The sequence below is a fragment of the Caloenas nicobarica genome, chromosome 1 (genome assembly GCF_036013445.1).
Source record: "Caloenas nicobarica isolate bCalNic1 chromosome 1, bCalNic1.hap1, whole genome shotgun sequence".
NCBI classification, from domain to species: Eukaryota; Metazoa; Chordata; class Aves; order Columbiformes; family Columbidae; genus Caloenas; species Caloenas nicobarica.
This window is the reverse complement of record NC_088245.1, coordinates 27,678,960-27,698,003: the sequence shown is the minus strand read 5'-3', so window position 1 is coordinate 27,698,003 and position 19,044 is coordinate 27,678,960. Positions and strand designations below refer to the sequence as shown.

Here is a 19,044-nt window from a genome sequence, read left to right as displayed (position 1 = left end):
AACAGCATGTTTTAAGGGGTTCTTAATAAAAAACATCTCAAGTTGGATGCAGCCTTGAGTTTTTATTGCTTTTAAACAGGCTTTTCACAAAAAATATTATTCTTTCAGGAGCAATTGCATCACCACTTTATTTCAAATCCTAAGAGATTACAAAGGAAAACTCTTCATTTTCCATGGTGTTGTCTTGACAGACATCAATATTTATCAGCTAGTACAATAACAGATTTCAAAAAACAGATGGACACAAATAAAAATATGTTATTTGCTTTTTATAAAGGGGGCTGATACTGCAAGACCACTCTCCAGTAGCAGACTGTGATTTGAGCAATCTTAGCTTTTAGCAAAGCGGGAGCTGAGCAAGTGGAGCTATGAACTTGCTGTTCTAGCTGGTTGGTAGAGTGAGATGCAGTAGGAGTGGCTGGGAAATGGGCAGAGCTGTTCAAAAGCAGCTCCCTGGTTGTGCACATGCACCCCAATGCATGCCTCTGGTGAGGGGGAAGGTAGAAAGTAGTTGATATATGGTCTGATTTTAGTAGCCACGGGGCTAGTTTGGAATCCTCTGCTGGTTGCTCCTACCTTGCTTTTCAGCAGCACCAAACCCAAATTTCTGTGCCTGGCCCAAGCAGCCACCAGAAGCCTGCTGAATGCCTTTAGGCTGCACTTGGTTCCCCATATCTAGAGGCTAAAAAATAAATGTTGCTGGACAGAAGGACCCTGAAGGGAGGGTCTGAACCTCAAGTCTGTCAATTGGCCTTTTTATTCCTCTCACTCATGGAACAAAGAGGAATTGGGGGAGTAGAAACGCAGCTCATAAGTATGTCTTGAGTCATCATGCTGTTTCTTTTCTTGCATTTGAACCTATTGGAAACTTGCATTTGCAGGCTTTTATACTTAATAAGCCACAGCTATGTCGCTGGATCCAAACTATTTACGTGACACCAGTATCACTAAACTCATCAGCGTGGGAGAAAAAAACATCAACACGAGGTACACATAGATGCGAAGCTTTTCTGCAGAAGTTATCCGGTCAAGAACAATGCGATATGATCCAGAGCATTGTATTAGGTGATTTCCTACCCAAACCTTGCATAGTTATTTTTATGTCACTTTCCTGTGAGCTTTTCAAAGCTTAAAGCTATCCTTAATTTAATGCAGTCATGAAAATTAAAGAAAGTTACCAGTACCTTCCTTTTAATTTAACAGGCCTGGATCATTGAATAGTAATATCACTGCTTTTTCCGAGAGGGACAGGTCGTCATGGTTATTGAATGCAGCAAGAATGTACTCCTGGCAGCTCATGAGCACACACTGAATATCAATATTATCAAATACCTTTAGCAGCCATTATAGCATTTTGCTCACTTTTATATAGATCACTCTTAGGCTTAAAACACGTTCTCAAATAAAGCAGAGGAAACTATTTGTATGGACTGAAGCTAAAACCCAATGAGGGCACAATAATAGCCCGTAACGATGGATGCAGTGTTTCACTGCAGCAACAATTGGGCAGTTTAGGGAGCATAAGTCAGGTAAGCCATGTTAGTGTGTGACAGACGGGTGGGACTGGCCAACCTTGGCGGGCAGTGGCAACGCACCTTTCTTCCCCCTTTATTTTCCACATGCTCCCTACGGCTGCAAAGAGGGCAGCAGATAGGCCCAATACGGCCTAAGGCGCAATCACCTCAGCCTTTTTTTTGCCTTTTTTTTTCTTTTTTTCTGCTGCCCGTTGTTGCAATGACACAAACGCTTGCTCCTAGAAATGTCAGTCAAGCGCGAGGCCGCAGTGAGAGCAGCGCGGGACCTGCCGGCCGGGGATTTCGGATAAACGGGGAAACCAAACCGCCCGGGGGCTCCGGGCAGCCGGAGGGGGAGCCCGGCTGGAAGGCCCGGCCCAGCCGAAGGGCGGGTGGGCTGCCGGCAGCTGCTGCGGCCGCCGGAGCCCTCGCTCCCCGCGGCGTCCCCCCCGCCGCACGATCCCGCCGCTCCCCCCGGCTCCGGCTCCCGGCCCCGGCGCGGCCCGCGGGGCGTGTCCCGGGGAGCCCCGCTCCGCCCCAGCCCGGCGGGGCCGCGGGCGCCGCGGCAGCGGACGGGGCAGGGCCGGGCGCCGGGGAGCGGCGGGCAGCGCCATGGGGCTGGAGACGGAGAAGGCGGACACCCGCATCTTCATGGACGACGATAACTTCCCGCGCAGCGGCGGCCCCGCGCTCTCGGAGGCGGAGAAGTGCGCGGAGGACGAGCTGGACCGCGACCCCCACGGGATGAACTCCCACCTCCAGGTGCGCACCAAACCGCGGCCGCGGGGCCCGGCCCGGCGGGAGCTGCGCCGGGCCGCGGGGCGGGCGGGGCCGGGCCGGGCGCCGGGACTCGGGCTCGGCGGCCGGGCCGGGGCTCTCGGCGGGGCGGCGGGCGGGGGTACCCGGCGGGCTCCCCGCGTCCCAGTTCCGCGGAACGGCAGAGCTGCTACTTGTTCCAGCTGGAGTTCGAGGATGTGATCGCGGAGCCCGAGCTAACCCACTCCTTCGACAAAGTCTGGATCTGCAGCCACGCTCTCTTTGAGCTCAGCAAGTACCTGATCTACAGGCTCCTGACGCTGGTCCTGGCCATACCGTTGGCCCTGGTGGTGGGGATCCTCTTTGCCGTGCTCAGCTGTCTGCACATCTGGTAAGTGCGTTTCGTTGCTTTCGGTGCGTGGGCTCTGCAGGCAGCTCAGCAGAACTCTCCTCTTGTAGCATTGCTGCCAAACTGTTGATCACTGTCTTTACAACAGGTAGCCAGATCAGCTTATGTTATCTGTTTTATTTTTAAAGGGAGAGAAATTAAAATGTTTTCTCTGTGATTCAGTTCCTGGTCTTGCTTTTACCAGCAGGCTGTCAGGTCTGTGTAAGCTTCTTGGGGCAGAGAGCCTGTTTTACCATTTGTATGGCACCTACTGCAATGCATTCCAGCCTTGGCTGGCTTCTTGGGTAAAAATAGTGACTGCTTGTTTTGTTGTGTTGTTCGGTTTGGTTTGATTTGGTTTGGTTTTAAAGCTAGTTGTTGTTACATGTCTATTTGAAATGGAAGTCCTGGGCAGATGTATTACTCAACCTGACATCTTCTCAGTATGGTTACCTCTTTCCTTTCTTTTCTCACAGACTGAAGAAAGCTTTTGAGGGCCCAGCTCACTCTTTCTTTGCTACTGACACAAAATCTACTGTCAATGCCTTGCATCTGGTGCATGGCCATCTCTAGGTGCCATGCCCCAAAGCATTTCTACCTAAGCAAAGAACCCCCACTGAGCTCAGGAAAGCTGCTTCTGGCCATAGCCCAGATTCACGGGCAAATACAGTAGCCCTCCAAGTCTCAACAAACCTGGTGTACTTTAAACACAATATACCGGCAAAATATCAGGCAAGAGTACCTTGAGATCAGAAAGGCAGATGACTGTGGAGAAGGAAGAAAGGCAGGGAAAAGAATGAGGTTGAGGAAAGAGCAGAGAATCCAGCAGGCTGCAAAGGAAGGGGTGAATACAGATTATCAACGTCATTCCTGCAAACCAGGATATTCTGTATATATGGGTTTTGGGCAGTCTCATTTGGCTTGGGTAACACTGGAACCATGAAGAAGTTGTTAAGGAAAACAAAATACAATCCAGAAATTGAGAAACAAAGCAATAGGAATACATTGGCTGTCTTAACCTGTGGCTGCAATCTTTTGGGTGCAGATTTCAGTTTTCAGAAGTGGAATGGAAGTTTGTATTGATGACATTGTCATGAGTTACTTCAAAAACCGATTAACCTGAAATTTGGAGCATAAAGTTCGCGTAATATCTAAAGGAGTTGCAGTGTAGTTTAGAGCAGCCCACCTGCTGCTCTCCAAATTATGAACATTGTATAGTGTGCCCAGAATTTTAGGTCTGTCAGCTGTCACTGTGCTGTACTGTACCATGTTACTGCAAAAGGGTTTGGTGGGCATAGAGATTTCCAGTGGTGGAATATCTCTGAAGAATTCATTGTTGCCCAGTTTATTAAGACTCTAGTAAGTTTTTGTGCTTCAGAACAATCTTGTATCTGGATTTCACAGCCTGGATACATAGACATGAGTTTCACTGAACCAGGCCTCAGAGGTCGGTTTATATTTATGCAAGTAGTCCCTAGTGGCTCTCAGGAACTGTGGGTTCTCAGTACATCTGAAATAGTACTGTCTGAATGTGGCACTTGGTTTGAAAAATTTCCTTTGACTTTCTGTGAACACACTTGCTTCCCCAACAACTACTTTTCTTTCCCACTACAGAAGTGATCTTTCATTTTGATCTTCCTTGCGCCTGGGATGGGTGTGAAAGAATCACATAACTCAGTAGAACTATCTGCACTCCCATGGACCCCATCCAGTGCTACCATCCAAGGCCAGCACAGCCTCCTCTTCCTATAGCCACAAGCTGGATTTGTTCCAACACAAAGGTGGAACACACTGAGACTAAGTCATCTTCTCTGCAGCTCTCCATGTTCTAGACTTCTTGGGAGTAAGGGGTTCAACGTTTTTGCATTTGAGAGGGTAGCACAGGAGCAGTGCCCTTATAGAGACCCTAAACACATGGTACTGCTCCCATTGGGTCTGAAAAAGATAGTAACTCCTGGTTTTGTGGGTGACAGGGAGTTCTGTTATAATTCTGTCTAGAGCTGTTGAAACATCATGGGAAAACCCTGGGCTCACCCTTGCACGTGGCTGCCTGCAGGAGGGCTTATCAGAGCTTCTGTGCCTCACTTTCCTCATCCAAACCAGTGAGATGATGATGTTGATCTGTCACAGGGGAGCCTTTCCCAAGGCTAAATTCGAACATGTTTCAACAACTTTTGGAAGTGCTCGGGCACAAAGCTCTGTTGATCGTCACACATGCTGCTGCACTTTTGTCAGCATGCTGAAAATCCATGAAAGTCTGGCTCAGCGTTCCTCATGCATCAAGGACACCTCGTGAGTTGTACCCCTCATACCTGATAGTAAGTGTTGTCTTTTGCCAGCAAAAAGATTGCTAAAGAATGAAGCAAATATGTGAGACTTCATGGAAAACACAAAGAAAGCTGAGTAAGAAATACGTAATAATACACTCCAATTTTCATTTTTATCTCTAAACATGGAGCATATTCTGTTCCTGTTCTCCAACTGACTGCCTGAGCCAGAATCCAGTTTTACACTACCTGGTAAAAAATACTGATGGACTGAAACTGTGCCAGCTACCAGTTCGGTGACCTACAAAAAAGCCATTTCAAGGAAGGCTACTTTTGCACATTTCTTCTCCTTTACTGATGGTTGTCATTCTCACTACAGACAGAATTCAGCAGAATTTGTCAGACTGAGTTTGAACATCTTTCTGTGAATATTAGCAAGCTTTTAAACATGTCCTTAGATTGAGGCTGTTAAGGTAATTGATTTTTGGACATGAGCAGAACACTGCTGGTTTTCCAGGCAGCACATGCAAAATCATTATTATAGATCAGGGACTCGTTCTTGTTCCAAGCCACGTGTTTGCCACCTCTTGGAAATTAACACTTGAATCTCATATATGCTTTTTCGTAGTCTTGACTGAATGGTGTTGAGGTATGTTGCATATTTATGCTAAGAATCAGTGGTTCATTTGAGGATCCTTAATGTGAGTCCTGGATCTGAGGTGAACTCTAAAGCACAAGGACTCAGCCAGCTTTATGCTCTTGTCATCAGCTGGAGCAGTAGGTATTTGGAGCTGCTCTCAGCTTGAGCTTCCATTCACAGTGCTAAGACGTAGCCAGGGACTTACATGCAGAGAAGATACGGACATGCATCGCCTCTCACCTCTTTCTCCACAACTCCATGTACATAATTTATTGCTATCATACTCAACCCCAAAACTGTCTCCGTACTGGCTCTCTGAAATCAAAATAAACTACAGTACAGCTTTGCCATGAAGACCCACCTTATGATCTGTTGTTGCCTTCATGTCTCTTCATTCATGTCTGGTATATATCCCTTGGCTTCTGAAGAGGCAGAAGGTGGGTGTCGTCTTGCTTCCTCGTTAGTTTTATCTTTTCAAGTCTACCTAGGTCCTGGGATATCTAAGGTTTGGTGTTAATGCACTTCATGTACCATGTATGGGTCCTGGAAGGCTTTGATGGTCATGTCTTTCCTCACTCATAAATATCCCAAGGGTTGATGGGACTCGACAAGAAGCTCTGCAACTTTAGCCATCTGCTCACAATGCTTGCTAGTATTGTAGAGCCATGCAAGACTTTTAAGTCAAAATCATGTTGTAGTACATGTACATACTTGGAATTAGATAATTTAACCACTGAATGGTATAGCATTTGCAAAACAGCATTAAGGTGTGTTTGAGGTTCCATTTTGAAAAAACTTTACGGGAGAAGATGTGATTCTTCACTTTGAAGTAGGAATTTGAATTAATAGTGAATGACTACTCCAAACATATTGATCGAGTCTGAAAAACTGAGTTGCTCTGAACTGAAAATACCCTTATCAGTGGGACTTAAATTGTGCTCTGCCATTTCAAAGAGGTATGTGCTTCTCGACAATGTTTTCTCAGAGATTAGCAGAAAATAAGTGAGTAAAAGTGAGAAATGTTAGTGGGTATAATTTTGTAGATGTCATGCCTTGAACAGAAAGAAGAGACAGTAGAATAGGACGGAAAAAAATGGGATATTTTTTCCTTTTCACTTCAGCAGTTCCCAAAAGAGGTCATTCCTTCTACTTAGTGAAAGGATGGGTATTTTATGACATATATGCATAGCGAGATTCAGTGAAAGGTCATACCAGTAGCTGAAATACCTTGGCTATGCTTCAGCTTAGATGCCAAATTCGGCAGAGCTTTGATTTTCTTCCCAGTGCTGTACCATGTGGTAACACTAGTAGTACCAGTGTTGCAGTAAATGTTGATATCCTTGGGATACGCTGACTTTACTTCCACCATCAGACATTACTCAAGCAAGCAGTTACCATCTCTGTCAATAGAAATGCAGACAGGGTAAACCCACAGCAGTGGGAGTTAAAGGATGTATACAGTAATGTTTCTGACAGGTCACAAAAACAAATGCATGGCTTCTAATGGTGCCTGATTATTTACTTTTAAAGTGTGCTGGGTCAGTCCATGGAAGGCACATCACATCCCCTGACGATTTGGAAATACCACGTGGTAGGATAACATAAACTATGCAGAACAGGATGTGTACTTATATACATGTTGATATGTATAAAGATACAGTCACATTTTTTAAAAGTTAGAAAACAGCTTTCATTTCTTTGTTAGGTGTAAAGGATTTTCTTCTCTGAGGAAAGGTGTTTGAGTGATTGTTGTCTTAATAGACTGACTTTTATTTTAAAATTGAAAGTTATTTACATTAATTAGCTTTGGTTGCTAGCACATTTCACATATTCTCCTACAGGGTTTTTCCTCCTACATTGTTTTTCACGTGCAATTCCATAAAATTGGATGGCAACTGTTAAAAGATTGTAAAACACTACCAAAGATTAGAAAGCATTACCAAAACATTTTGATACTTATTCTATTTAACATTATCAAAAGAGGTTGAGTTCTGGTACTGTGTCAATGACTTCCACAGCAGTTGTAGCAGTTCCCTAATGGTATCCTGGTGATTCACTACAAATTTCTGTGAAACTTCTGCGGAGTGTGATATTTGTTTAGTTTGAATTTTGTATGATCCAAGAGAAATGTCAGCTTTTCCGCTTCTCTGCAATTCAGTTAGGTTTTAAAAAAAATGCCAGCCAAAGTAATTTTAGATGGCAGCAAAGGAGCAGTGACACAGCCTTTATAAACTAACTGAAATGGAAAAGGGGTGAAGTCAACACAAGCTGAGTAGCCATTTCTGGTGTTTTCTCTGTGTTGCTTGGAGAAATACCAGGTTTTTTCCCTTTGCATTACTAATGTTTATCAACTGTATTCTAGCACATGAAGTCCTGATTTTATTCTCTAGAAATTATCCATTCTATATGCAGTGATACTATAGGTGGCTATAAAACACATAGTTTACTGAGTTCCGTTTAAAACTAGGTACACATTATTCCAGGAATGCTCACAGTTCTATATGGTGTGTATATTACTAGCTGTTTCAGCAGAGACAAAAGAAGAGAAGGTTTTAGAAAAACTATTCTTGTTTAAATCCATCTGGGTTAGCTCAGAGTGCAGCATAGACATGCTAGTATATGCCTTGCATTGTACGATAAAAACTGAGAATCTGGTTAGGCAAACACTGAAAATAATTCATTCTGACTCTTCAGAGAAGCTTCAACTTTTTAAAAATGTACAATGTTTTTTTCTACTTTGTTATTCTGAGCAGTACTCACTGGAAATGCACAATACTTACACACTTTTCAGACTTCTGATGAGACAGTAAATTAAATATTTCCTGTCATTCCGATTCAAAGTCAGTGAGAGTTCTGCAGTGGAATTATGTGGATGCAAGACTGGGATCTTAAATTTTGAAAGCAACAGCAAACTAGAACAGAGTTTGTTATCTTTATCAAGAGAATCTATAGCTTCTACCTAATTTAGGACATACATGTGTTATATGTGGCATGAGAGATTGTGTTAAAACCTTGCTCTAGTACCACTTCACTACTACATAAATTATTTATACATTTAATTTGTCTGTATGCAAATAAGAACATCCAGCTTAGTGAAATGACATGGGGTTTTGGCCAGTAAATGATTAAAACAGGAGAATAACTTAAAATCATGTATCCACTGGCCCTCATGAGCTGCCCATATGTGCACTTTGGGCTCGCCCCCACTGTTAGTGTGCTTGGCTTAAGGCCCCACTAATGACATTGCTTTGGAATTGGGACATATGGAAAGCATCCCCAGATGGTTCCTAGTGCTCAGGAGATGAAAGCACAATACTTTCAAGTATGCACCCTAAGTGAATAAAAAGATCTTTCCCCTGACCAGGAGTTGTGACCTCATTCCACCTTAGTTTCTCACCCACAAATGAAAAATTTCACAGTATCAGCAAGGTCCCATTTTCCTGAGGGTCAGCATGTGTCTATACTACAGTAATCCGATGTAACCACACATTGCTTTACTGTTTCTGTTTTATTGTAGCAACCTGTAACAGCGATGTTAGGTCCATAGGAATGAGAAGGGGCTGGTGATGTGCAGGTGTGCTCTGCATGTGTGTGAGGGAGAGAGGGGCACAAGAAACACCCAGAGAGACAGCAGGGCAAGAACAGATTGTAAAGAGCACTGTTCATAGTTGATCTAGCTGGGGAACATGGTGTTCCTGTTAAGCTCCGAAGACCCACGCTGGGATATGCCTACAGCGCAAATGAGTCCTTAGCAGATGACTCTGCTCCTCAGCCATGATGGAGTGGCATCAGGGTTGCAGCATCTCCCATTCTCCAGCCCTTCCAGCAGCAGGGAGAGAACAGCAAAAGTTCAGCCCCATAAAAGGCATCTCCAAAAGTTAGCTTAGCACTTCCAATTAAGAAAAAGTAGAGACATGGTGAAGAGAAAGCCGGTGTCTCCTGTCCCCTGTGTTGCACACAAATGATCCTGGCCAGAGGACCACCTGCATCACGATGCTTCTGCATGTGTAGGTGTGAGGCTGTAAGTGAATGAAAATGATGGAGAATGAGTGCAAGAGTGTAAAATGAACTTATTTAGAGTTACAAAACCACTTCCTCTTCCATAATGTCTCACATTTGCATTTGGTTACCCTGATTTCCCTGTGCTATAGAAGCAGCAGTTTTCAAATCTGCCGTTTTCTTTTTTACAGGATTGTGGTGCCTTTCGTGAAAACCTGTCTCATGGTCTTGCCTTCGGTGCAAACTGTGTGGAAGAGTCTGACAGATGTTTTCGTCGTGCCATTCTTTCAGAGCATAGGCCGATGCTTTGCCATGGTTAACATACGCTTGGACCAAGAGTAAACATCAGGGATGCGACACTGCTGTAATTATAGCTGGTGTTATACCTCTTTGCTAACCTAACATACGAGCACTTACCATTCATTCCAAACTGCTAAATTACAATGGCTGGTTTAAGTGGGAACATGCTATTTTTTCTAAAACTCGTTTTTTTCAGGGAGATCAGTTTAAGGATAAGTAGGCAGTTTTCATAGCTCACTATTTTAACAACAGAGTGAATGCGGAGTGTGTTGGCAACACTTTATTTTAATGGTACGTTGGTTGCTAGATTACAGGAGAATTCTTGTGGGGGTTCAACAGCCATTAGGGTGATAAAGGTTTGTGTTATTACTTTAAATATTTAAATAGGCTGTGATACCTTAGGTGAAACAGATCTCTAGGGTTTCCCATTGACTTTACAGTAAGTCCACCAAGGATCATTTCGGCCCTTTATTATCAGCAGTTAAAATGAATGTGACTCATTGCATAAGCATATAGAGAAAGGAACTGTTGGGTAATTCTCCTATATTGGGGAGAAAAAGCTCCCTGGAAGTTTATCCCTTAAAATAAGGTGTTAGCTAATGATTTGGAACATCAGCTGATCTGTGTATTTTATTTAATGAGAGGTTAACTTTGCTGTATATTTTGTACCTTTGTAAATGGCACTCGATTGATTTTCCTTGAAGCATTATTTCTATAGTATTTGAATTCTAACCAATAGGCAGCAAGAGTGAGACACTGCAAAAATTACTTCAGATAACTAAAATTTCAGTTTCTAAATTATGTAGATTTTTAAGTGTTGCTGTGCAATTCTAGTATATTAATTAAACATGATTGTATGTAAAAGCAAATATTATAAGACTATGCAAAAGATTTGGAAATATCTGTTTATGATAAATAGTTTTTATTAAAAACGGGGTGTAGTAATTGCAACCCTGCCTATTTCTGTGTATTCTCTGTATGAAGATTGTGATATTTAAAACAATAGACACTATGCTGGCACTTTAACTATGTAGCAAGCTCTTGTAGAAGGTGAGTGAGTGTAATTGGTATCCTTGTCTAATTTTCCTCACCTGTTGACTGTCCATGTTGCTTATTTACTACTTCAAAGCCTAACCCATAAAAAAAAGCCCTTCTTCCTTCTGCACCTAATATGCCTTTGTAAACCAGAATAACAAAACATATGCAGAGGTACATTAAAATTAGATTAGCCTTCCGATGGGCTTATGCTGCTGTTCTCTTTAATTACTGATAAGTTGCAATTGTAAAATATTTGTATGATTTAGAATGTTATTTTCTAAAACCATGTCGCAGATATCAAACAAGAAGTACATAATGAAATAATAAAAAATTAGCTTTTTCAACTTCACTTTGTCAGATTTCTCAACTTTTTAAAAAGCTCTTAAAATGCTGAACAGCATAGAATACTATGCAGTTCTTCCAAAATATGGGAAAGGGAAAAGAAATGGATGAGCATCAAGACAGTTCCACTATTATCAACTGCATTTAATGTATTTACAGCAGAAAATGATGTATCTCTGTGTGTAATTAAGCCCATACAGAATGACTGTTTTCTCTGAAGCAGGTCTCTCTGCAGACTTTTGGCTACATTCAAAAAGATGCTTAATTGTTTTTACAGGTGCATGCTTTCTTTACAGATGAGCTGCAGAATTTTCCTTTTCTTGCTTATTGGCCTACAGAAGCTAGCCGACACTGTATATACTTTGTACCTTAACATCTTTGTATGTTAAAAATATTTTTGCTATTTGTGCCATTTAGAGAGGGATTCATATAGCTTTTGAAAACTGGATCTTAGTGATTAGTACCCATGGAAACTTCTCTGGAGTTTTTTTACTTCTGCAAGAAGTTAGCTTGCTGTTCAGATGTGCTCTTCAAGATACCTTTCTTATGTCAAAAATGGAAATATCTCTTTTGAAAATAAAAAAAATTGTCAGGCTAGGCTTGAACTCTTTTGAGAGTTATTTTCTTTTATAACATCCAAAGATTTTCACAAAGATATTTTCCACAGAAAAATATCCCTTTGATGAATTCATTTAAAAAAAAAATCAATCAGTACTAGTCCTTGTGTCTAAAAGGAGCCCTATAAAAGCCTAAGCTTTGAGGGAACTCGGGTCTGGATCCAAACTTTGAGATTGAGGCCATTCTTTAGAGAAAAAAATGTATGATTTTAGGTCATGCACTCCTGGCTAAATGCATTCTTAAATAGCTTACTGAAGTCATCTGGCTCTAGCTACCACAGACAATCAAGTAGAATTATTCGGTTTGTTCTTATTTTGATTTAGGCTTGTCATTAATTAGTTCTTTTCACCATTTCTCTAGCTGTTACAAGACTCAAGCTTGTAATTAAAGCTATAAGTTTCTTACATATTTTGTAGCAGTATGTTTATTTGGAACAGATGTGCTGATACTATAAGAAAATACCAAATGCATGTTAGGCTTAGGGTAAAATATTAGATGCTCAGCAAATATGCTTACTCCATCCATGAAAGGTGTGGAAGGAAGCATGACTAAATGCAGACTCTTCAATACTTCAGTGTGAATCTGCCCCAGGCAGCTCTGGCTAGCAAGTATTCTCTGGATTTTATGGATTTGACAGTTCTGACAGATATCTCAAAGCTCTGCCACAACTTGTGTGGTGAGTAGCTCACAGCATTGCTGGGCAGCAGTGACAGAACAGGAACTGGCACTGACCCGTGAGCTTTGATGTAGCGGTAGGTTCCTCAAGTTCATCTCCAATTCATTTGAGATGTGGACAAACCATCCCAGCTGATCCCTTAACAGCAACTTACAAATGAGAATTTAGGCAAGAAGGGAGTCCAGAAACTTACCCTCATTGTCTGGAACAAATGTAGGAAAATTTACACCTAATTCAGGTCATCTACTTCAGTACATCTTATTCCCCTCTGTGGGATGGGGAAAATGTTATTGCTCTTAACAAGAGTAGACTTTCCATCATCATGGTAAAGTTAAGAGGATAAATAAATAACAAGTGTGAGATGTTCTGATTTCAGCCTGCCTCTGCAGACCTTAGATTTATAATCATGAGCTGAAGATTCAGTTCTGTCACGCAAAATATTTCAGCTTCTTGTTTTTCATTAAGATCACAACTAACATAAAGAACTAACCTCATATTTGCGATTATGGACTTTTTTGGTTTAATTCACAAAGAAATCTAACCTGCCTCCTTATGAGAGCTATTTCATAAAATCCTTCTAATCTGACTCTTAACTTTTATATTTGTATCTTATCTTTCCCTACCCTACTTGTTCACCATGCGAACTGGAATACATTCTTAACAGAAACTTCAACATATTAGTAAATGAGGAGCCTTTTCCTACCTATTCAAAAAGCTCACTTAGGCATACATTGACTGAAAAGTTGAGAACATCTCTGCAGCTCTGGGACCTCAGACCACACACTCATATTTAGTGGAAGCCAAAGAATGGTAAGTGCATTATTTTTACAGGGCGTGATCATTCCCCCACCTGCAGAGATAAAACTATTGCTGTTAAGCTGTATTAGCTCTCTTTTAAAAATACATGGAAAAATACATGTGGTTTGGGTTTTTTTAAATAAAAATGCAAATGGAACAAGGTCAAACACCAGACACTCTACCAGTGTTTTCTGTTAATACACTGTGCTCATGAAAATCAGCTGAAGACCTCCAACGAGTACAGTGAACCAGTGGTTATGCATTAAAAATTAAGATGCTTTCTTCATGCAGGGATTTACAAACGGGGGGAGAATTAATAAAGGCTAATTTTAGCCTGGCGACACAGATCTTCCTAAGCTTATTGCAACAAAAAGAAACCATCTTCCATAGAGACAATTCAGAGGAGCTAGGATAGGTTCCTGCTCAGAATCATCCTCCAGAGAAGAGTCTCTGCACTGACTAATGCAAAATGTTTGGCTTGGCTTGGCTCCTTTCTTCTGCTACATAAAAAGCTATTTGCTGCAGAAATTGGGTAGGCCTATGGAAGCAACTAGAGCTCCATGTTAGTAGTGGGGTAGGCTCTTCTCTACACGCTTCTCTCACAACTTGAGGTCAGAGGTGGGTGTCACCTGTGTTAAGTGTTTGGTTTTGTTTGTTGTCTGGCTTCCCCCTCCAGCTCCAAGTGGGAGAAAGAAGGACCACTTCACAAGGCACTGAATCAGATCCCACTTTAGACACTTAAATGGAACAAAATGTAGAGATTCACACTTTTATTTCACACTCTGAGGAAAGCTTGTCTGTCTTTCCAACAGCCTCAGTTTAATAGGAGCTGCTTTTTCACCCCATGTACCTACTTCACCTTGCTTTTACTTTACACTATCAGAGCTATCACAATGCTGCAACTATAAGCTAGAGTTGACCGCGAAATACTTAGACAGCAAAGCTTGGTGACAAAAAGTCCCGTTCTATGTAAGCCTCAAGGAGCGGGTATTTAAGTCCCATTAATGAGACTAGTTCTCACTGTCTGATATTTCTGTAAGACACCTGAACAGATAATAATATGCCAGAACCGTCAGAATGGTACAGAATACTTGTGGACATGGACCACTGTTCATGGCTCAGCTCAGTATTTGTTAAGGAATTTGATATCAAAAAGGGCTGAGAAAAGAGTGACTTGATTCGCACAAGGTCTTGCAGAATTAAAACTTTCAATCTATTTGCCTCTCCAGCCAAGGCAGTTACCAGCTACCTTGATCAAGACCTATAGGGACTAGCTCCAATAAGAGATGTACACACCTACTGCAGTACTGAGATGAGAGTCAGGCATTTACATTATTTTCATCCAAAATTGTAATCCCTGCCCAGCTGCCACCCAACGAGGAACATGTCTAAACTCAGAAGGCACCTCCCTTTCACGTAACCTCCCCTCAGTGCTTACAGTTTTACTTTTGTCATGCCCAGAACTGCTGTTGCTTGAGCAACTTGGCATCTTACTTGCACCTAAGCCCAGTCAGAATCCCAAAATAAAGGAAGAGAATGCCTCGGATCCTTTAAAATACAGTTACTTCACATCAGCAGAATAGGGCACTACCCAAAATACACTTTTCCAGGGGTGAGTCCAAATGCACTAGCGCACCTCAGACAGGCAAAAATTGATTTCAGGTCTCTCAAGTGTTGGATTACTTCTTACTACCCCTCAGGCTATTGTGAAATGTTTTATGGCAGCAGTGCTTCCATGTAAAAGGAAAACAATCCTAACTAGAGGTTGTGAGAAAGAAGGAAGGTGAAGGGATCTCCCAACCTCTCCTGGTACAACTACTCCTTCAATCTGAGGAACAGGCCAAATAACAAATGCATACAGGAAAGTGCGGTCCTATATACTGGTGGCAAGAGGCACACATCTCAGTGGAAAAGTTCTGATCCAATGATTTATAATTTAAAAAACAGAAAATCTACAGAGACCGGGACTGGATGGCCACCATGAATCCTCCAGACTACATGTCTGTAAATCATAGAACGAGCAAAACATTGGCCTGCATATTAAACCCATCTCAATGTTTGTTATCACGCAGCAGGGTGAGGACAGCAGCATGACTGATGAAAGTTCAATGCCAAAGGTTCTGGCAGCTCAGGCTTCCATCCAGCAAAATATCCAAAAATGCACATAAAGCAGTTGAACAGGAGACACTAAAAAAGGCAGTGATCTTCCTGTCCTAAGCCTCAGGTTTTGAAGTGCTCTGCATAAGGCAGGCTGCTTGCTGACAGCCTCTTATCTGAAAGCCTCGCTGCTGTTGAAACTATACATAAAGAATACAGTTTCCCAGGGCTGATTCTGATCTTGCTGACATTGGAATATACCAGGAGTATTGCTGATACCATAATTGGTATAATTACACAAGTTTTTAAAAAAGGGGGGGGGATGGGGGAAGGAGTGAAGGGAGAGGGAATGTTTGGTACCAAACAAAGACACACAGTGAGCAGTCATGCACATTCAGTTCAGTTCCATGACTCATTTTCTGACACTTTTTTGAGGAATTTTGTCGAATCCATATTTTTTTGCACTGGCTTCTGAGAAGAAACGTTTCCTACCCATATGAAAAGCTTTCCCTTCTCAAAATGAAGAGCTCACAACTTGCACATACTTTGCTCCATGATTAGAGCAAGTTCTCAAGATAATCCTCAGGTTTGAAAGTTCACTTAAGGCAAGACTTCAGAGCACAAAACTGTTTTAAATTGTGCATAAAATATCTAAGGCTGGTATGATGAAGAAGAAGGCAGTGAGCTGGGCAGCCAAAGGAGCCTACATTCCTGTTGAACACCTGACCTGGGCTACTAAAGATGCAGCAAAGCTTAATGAGAAGACAGTTTGGGTGGCATTTCCAAGGCCAGCTTGGGTGTCTACAACCCCTGGCAATTTTAGGCCACCTCTGGATAGTCCATTCATAGTAAGTGAGAGGGGACCATAAGCTTTGCACTTTCAGAAGATGTATGCAAGCCTTTACCAGGCCCTTTCCAGAACTATACTGTACGTCTGTATGTAATGGTGTCAGAGACTGAAAAGGACAATGGCTCAAACATTGTGGCAAAAACAGTTCATCCAGCCACAGGAGATAGGACATCTGTAGTAGCAGGAGACGGGACATTCCTGATAAGGTGAATTACGATTTACATATCAAGGACAAGCTAACGAGCCATAGACAAAGGCTGGTTGGCTGACACAGGAGGTGGGGGATGCGTTGGAGAGCATGTAGCTCTGTCTTCTGATAGGCCCAGCATGACACTAAGGGAAAAACCAAGACCCTTCAAGATGGCCTGAGACCCTTCGGGACTTTTCTATCTTCCGCAATCACTCCCCAGTAATGCCTGCACAAAAGACCTGTGCAAGCACAGGTGGCACCCACCCACCATCCCGAGGACCCCTCCACCCAGCAGTCTCACCACATGAACTGAACAAGACACTGGAGGACGCCACACATAATCATTTACAAAGCAGAGCCATAAGGATGGTGAAATCTTTCGTTCTTTTCTTTCTTTCCTATAGTTCTATTCTTTTGCTTTCCTTTTTATAAGTAATACAGCAACATGAGATTTACAGCTCCACATGTGCCGCCAACTTTTTATGTTTACCAGTTGAACCTACAATAACGTAAATCCTTCTGCCACCAAATCATTTGCCAATCCAGCCAAGCTGCAGAATAAAAGCCTTTTGTTTACAGACCTTAAGTGTCGTGTGTACTGTTTTCCAACCAAGGGGACCCACAAACCTGAGTCACTTCTTCCCCCACTCATATCTCTGGGTGGGATGTGACAAATGGGAGGTTCTTGCAGAACTCCTGTGCCCATCTGTGCCAAGTATCTGGGTGTTAAGCTTGTGGGCATTTCTCAGACAACAGTGCTAGAGGCAATGGGCCATGGCTCTATCCCTGTCCATCTCTGCAGATGGAATTTCCTCACTCTTAGCACTGGGTAGTACCTACGCCATTTTTTTCTATAGGCAGTCTTCTTGGTATTTAAGCTCAAGTGAGCACTTCTAAGGTTCATCAGATGAGATGGTTCATTTCAGCTATATAAGCAAGCTATTCTGGGATTCATCTCATAAAGTTTATAAATACCTACAGCTTCAAAGATTCTTTGAGCTGTGGTAGTGTTCTGTGATTCAGAAATTTCTTTCAAAGGGGGCTGTGGTTCTGCAGAAAAAACTCCAAGACCAATTCAGCATTTCAAATTAACAAATATATCTCATTTTTTTAGTAATCCTTGAGATATCCAGTAATACTGGGTCAAAATCTTCTGATTTATGTGCAGGACACTGACCAATTGAAAAACTTTCCTAAGAATAGAAACAAAGAACTGTCTTGTGGAGGTTTTTTTTTTTCCAGATGGGTTGAAAGATTGCAGAAACTATGTCCTTCAATCCACCCATTTGACCCTATGCACACACTGAAATGCTTGGACAGCCGAAGATATTTTAATGATGGCCTAAGTGAATTATCACATCAATAAAAAAGTTACTTTTAAAAATTCCAACTAACTTGGAAACTTGGAAAACATCCATGCAAAGCATTTGTTCTAAAGTTTATAAGCAACATAAACTTAAAGAAAGTTCACTGCTAACTGATGACTGTATCAGTAATACGTGTCCATGTGGACTGCGTTTTCAACAGGTGCAGTTATTTACTTCTGTGGAGTATACATCCATCCTTGCCAGTGGCTTTTTCGAGGTCATTTCTCTGTTGAATTGTCAAAGCCAAATATACTGCAGTTAAGAATTTTTTACTTCTGTTGCTGCAATTCTGTGCTAAATGGCATAACGCTAAGGTCACTATTTTTCTGTTAATGCTATAAATCTTTCACCATGGTCTGATTTCCTAACAGAAAACTGATGGCTGCAAACACACACAAAAAATAGGGCAAAATATACTTCATGCAATATAAGCATAAATGTATAGTGCCATTACAACCCTAACGTGAATCATCGTGAATACAGTGATGAATCCTTATAGCTTTTATACGAGTATATGCCCCTGAGCTTACAAAGGACCTTGAGCACAGAGCATGGCAAAATGTCAGTGACCCACCATTCCTCTTTAAAAGTAAGTCTCAGTGGTTAATATGCATGGCAGACATGTATGGGTCAGTCTCTTCCCGGGAAAAATACAGCACAGTTCAAGTGCAGGACTGTTAAATATTTGCATAGTTTTGAAATGAACCAGTTGAGAAAATCTCTTTTTCTTCATCCCAAGGATGTCCAAGTTTCCACAATTGTTCCTGGGGCAGTGATGACTATGTGTAAACTATTGTCAATGTCGGGGGGGAACGGAGCCCTCCAAACGCCTCGCTCGCTCTGGACGTGAAATACAACTAAAGTTTTCCATCTCCTCATTGCCCCCTCGGCCCCCCTTGCCCTTCCTCCCCGCCCACCCCGCCGCCCGGGCCGCACGCAGGCACCGTCGCCCCCCCAAGCGCAGCGGCAGGGACCTGCTGCCGGGGGTCGCGGGTGGCCGGGAGGGCAGAGCCGAGGGCACCCTGTCCTTGTCGTGTCCCTGGCCCTGCCGTGTCTCTGTCCTCACACACGGCATGGCCCAAGCATCCGGGACCAGGTCCGCCCGCCTCCAGGTTGCCGGGGCAGGGCTGCTTTCCCCTCCCACCCCCGGCGGCTCCCAGCCGCGTTGCGATATGCCGGGCCCTACCGCGGCTTGTCATCCGCC

General features: G+C 42.6%; 1 protein-coding gene across 1 annotated transcript; it reads left to right on the top strand.

The window, feature by feature from the left end:
• The first annotated feature begins 2,004 nt into the window (after positions 1-2,004).
• CAV2 (caveolin 2) lies at positions 2,005-11,849 on the top strand. The gene is made up of 3 exons (XM_065643650.1): positions 2,005-2,276; positions 2,474-2,661; positions 9,756-11,849. Exons 1-3 carry the CDS (start codon positions 2,127-2,129, stop codon positions 9,904-9,906), a joined length of 489 nt encoding a protein of 162 aa, XP_065499722.1. The 5' UTR covers positions 2,005-2,126; the 3' UTR covers positions 9,907-11,849.
• Positions 11,850-19,044: the final 7,195 nt, after the last annotated feature.